Source organism: Eimeria mitis, genomic scaffold, assembly GCF_000499745.2.
Source record: "Eimeria mitis Houghton genomic scaffold, Emh_scaff972, whole genome shotgun sequence".
NCBI classification, from domain to species: Eukaryota; Apicomplexa; class Conoidasida; order Eucoccidiorida; family Eimeriidae; genus Eimeria; species Eimeria mitis.
Window position 1 is genome coordinate 1 of NW_013577160.1, and position 1768 is coordinate 1768.

Here is a 1768-nt window from a genome sequence, read left to right on the forward strand (position 1 = left end):
CATTTTGGAAACTCATATATTAATTATTTTGAGTCTATTGTAGCTCGGGACGATCTTTGAATAAGATCGCGTACACCCGTTACAGTTTCGGTCAAGGGCAGTGGCGTCGCCACCCGCATGGGTATGTTGGTATTTTCTTCGCAATGTACGTCGGTTCCTTTGGCAAAAACCATTGCAACTTAGCTGAAAGCTCTATTTCTTTTCTCAAAAGATGCCCCAATCGGTGCCTGAAAACCTGCGGGGAGCACGAGGGGGAAGGAAAGCCTTTGGGGCTTCCACAGAGCTCATGGAATGGAGGGGAGGATGCGATCGAGTGAAAGAGAAGAGTAATTTTAGGTTATATAGAGGTTTTATTAAAGAGTTTTTAGTATAATTTAATATGTATAACTCGGCGTGCATAAGAAGAGGATAAATATATATCCCGCTAAGCATTGGTGTACACCAAGCAATGCCAGCCCTCGTGGCTGCGGGGGAAGGCAAGGGGACTCGTTTCTGGGTGCTAGGCAAAGAGCATAGGATGCGGCAGATCCCCGGTTGCTGCTGTTTATGAATTGCTTTATATTACGTTTTTCTGTTCCATAGTAGCCCTTATGGCTGCCTCTTTCCCCTCAGTTTTCCACTGAGCCTCCCCTTCTGACGGACCGCTCGCCCCCCCTGTGGCTGAGCTGTGCATACCGCTGCAGAGGCGGTGAGATCCGTGGTTGTTTTCCTTCTGCGCCAGGTCCCATTATTTATGCAAAGGGAAGGACAGAAAGGAGGGACGCGTTATGGGGAGGGGGCCTAGTCCCTTAGCAGCTCTCCCCCCTCCCCTTCTTCGGCAAGTCGTCTCTCTTATTGGGAATCTGTGTTGTTTGCGTTGCGCGTCGATGCCACGGGGCCCCTTTTCCGTCTTTACCCTCTAACGCACTTTTACCTGCCATACTGGCCGCTGCTTATCCCCTTCATCTCTCCGCAGCGAGATGAGCCTTCGTACGGCCCTCGTAGCGGCTCTCTCAACGAGTCTGTGCTGCAGCCTTTTGGCTGTTGGCTCTTCAGACGCGAATTCTCCTTCTCTCGCTTCAGGCCTTGTGCCTTCTGCAGGTGAAGCAGCAGATGATGCTTCTCTGCAGCAAGAAGCTGCTTCAGAGCAGGTTGGGGATAAGCCCATAGGGGAACAACTCCTCGAGGGAGAAGAAACCCTTGAGGAAGAACAACAACCCAATGAGGGCCCCGATAGTTCTTCTGTAGGTCCCAACCTACGCCGACTTAAAGCCCGCAGAGGTGGGGCTGGGCGGCAGGCAAAATCGGCGAAGAACACCGCCCCAGTCATTGGTCCTGCCTGGGGTAGCTTTCTTCTGTAAGCCAGACGCAGCCCCTTCATTGCCCCCAATAAATTAAACCCTTTTCTTTGAATAGCTGCTCAAACTGTATATATCTGTGTCTTCTCTCTCCCCTGCTTTCTTGCTTTTGCTGGGGAAGCACCAAAGGGGGATATACAACGCATTCAGCTTTTTGGTTTCAAGCAGCAGCAGCGTTTCTGGGGTTTGTTGTTCATGTTCTTTATAACAGTGCAGCTCATCAGATACCCCGTGAAAATATGAATAAGTATAAAGAAACTTTTTGCATGCATTGCATGCGTGTGTTCCTGCAGAGCAATGGGCTCCCTCTTCTCTGCTGTCGCTCTATGGCGCAAGACGAGCGAGCTGTACCACAGCCCCACCCAAGCCCTCCGAAAGGCAAAGATGAGGATTTTAGGTCCGTATTTCCTCTCTTGCTTTCCAGCCCCATA

At 50.6% G+C, this 1768-nt stretch overlaps 1 protein-coding gene across 1 annotated transcript in view; it reads left to right on the plus strand.

Moving 5' to 3' along the window:
• Window positions 1-959: 959 nt before the first annotated feature.
• EMH_0026440 (Rhoptry kinase family protein ROP35, putative) overlaps window positions 960-1768 on the plus strand; it is a gene marked incomplete at both ends in the record, with an annotated part of 2625 nt that continues 1816 nt past the window's right edge. Inside the window, 2 exons of the mRNA XM_013502613.1 lie at window positions 960-1223; window positions 1631-1734. Coding sequence (XP_013358067.1) covers window positions 960-1223; window positions 1631-1734 — 368 coding nt within the window. The remainder of the gene's footprint in view (window positions 1224-1630; window positions 1735-1768) is intronic.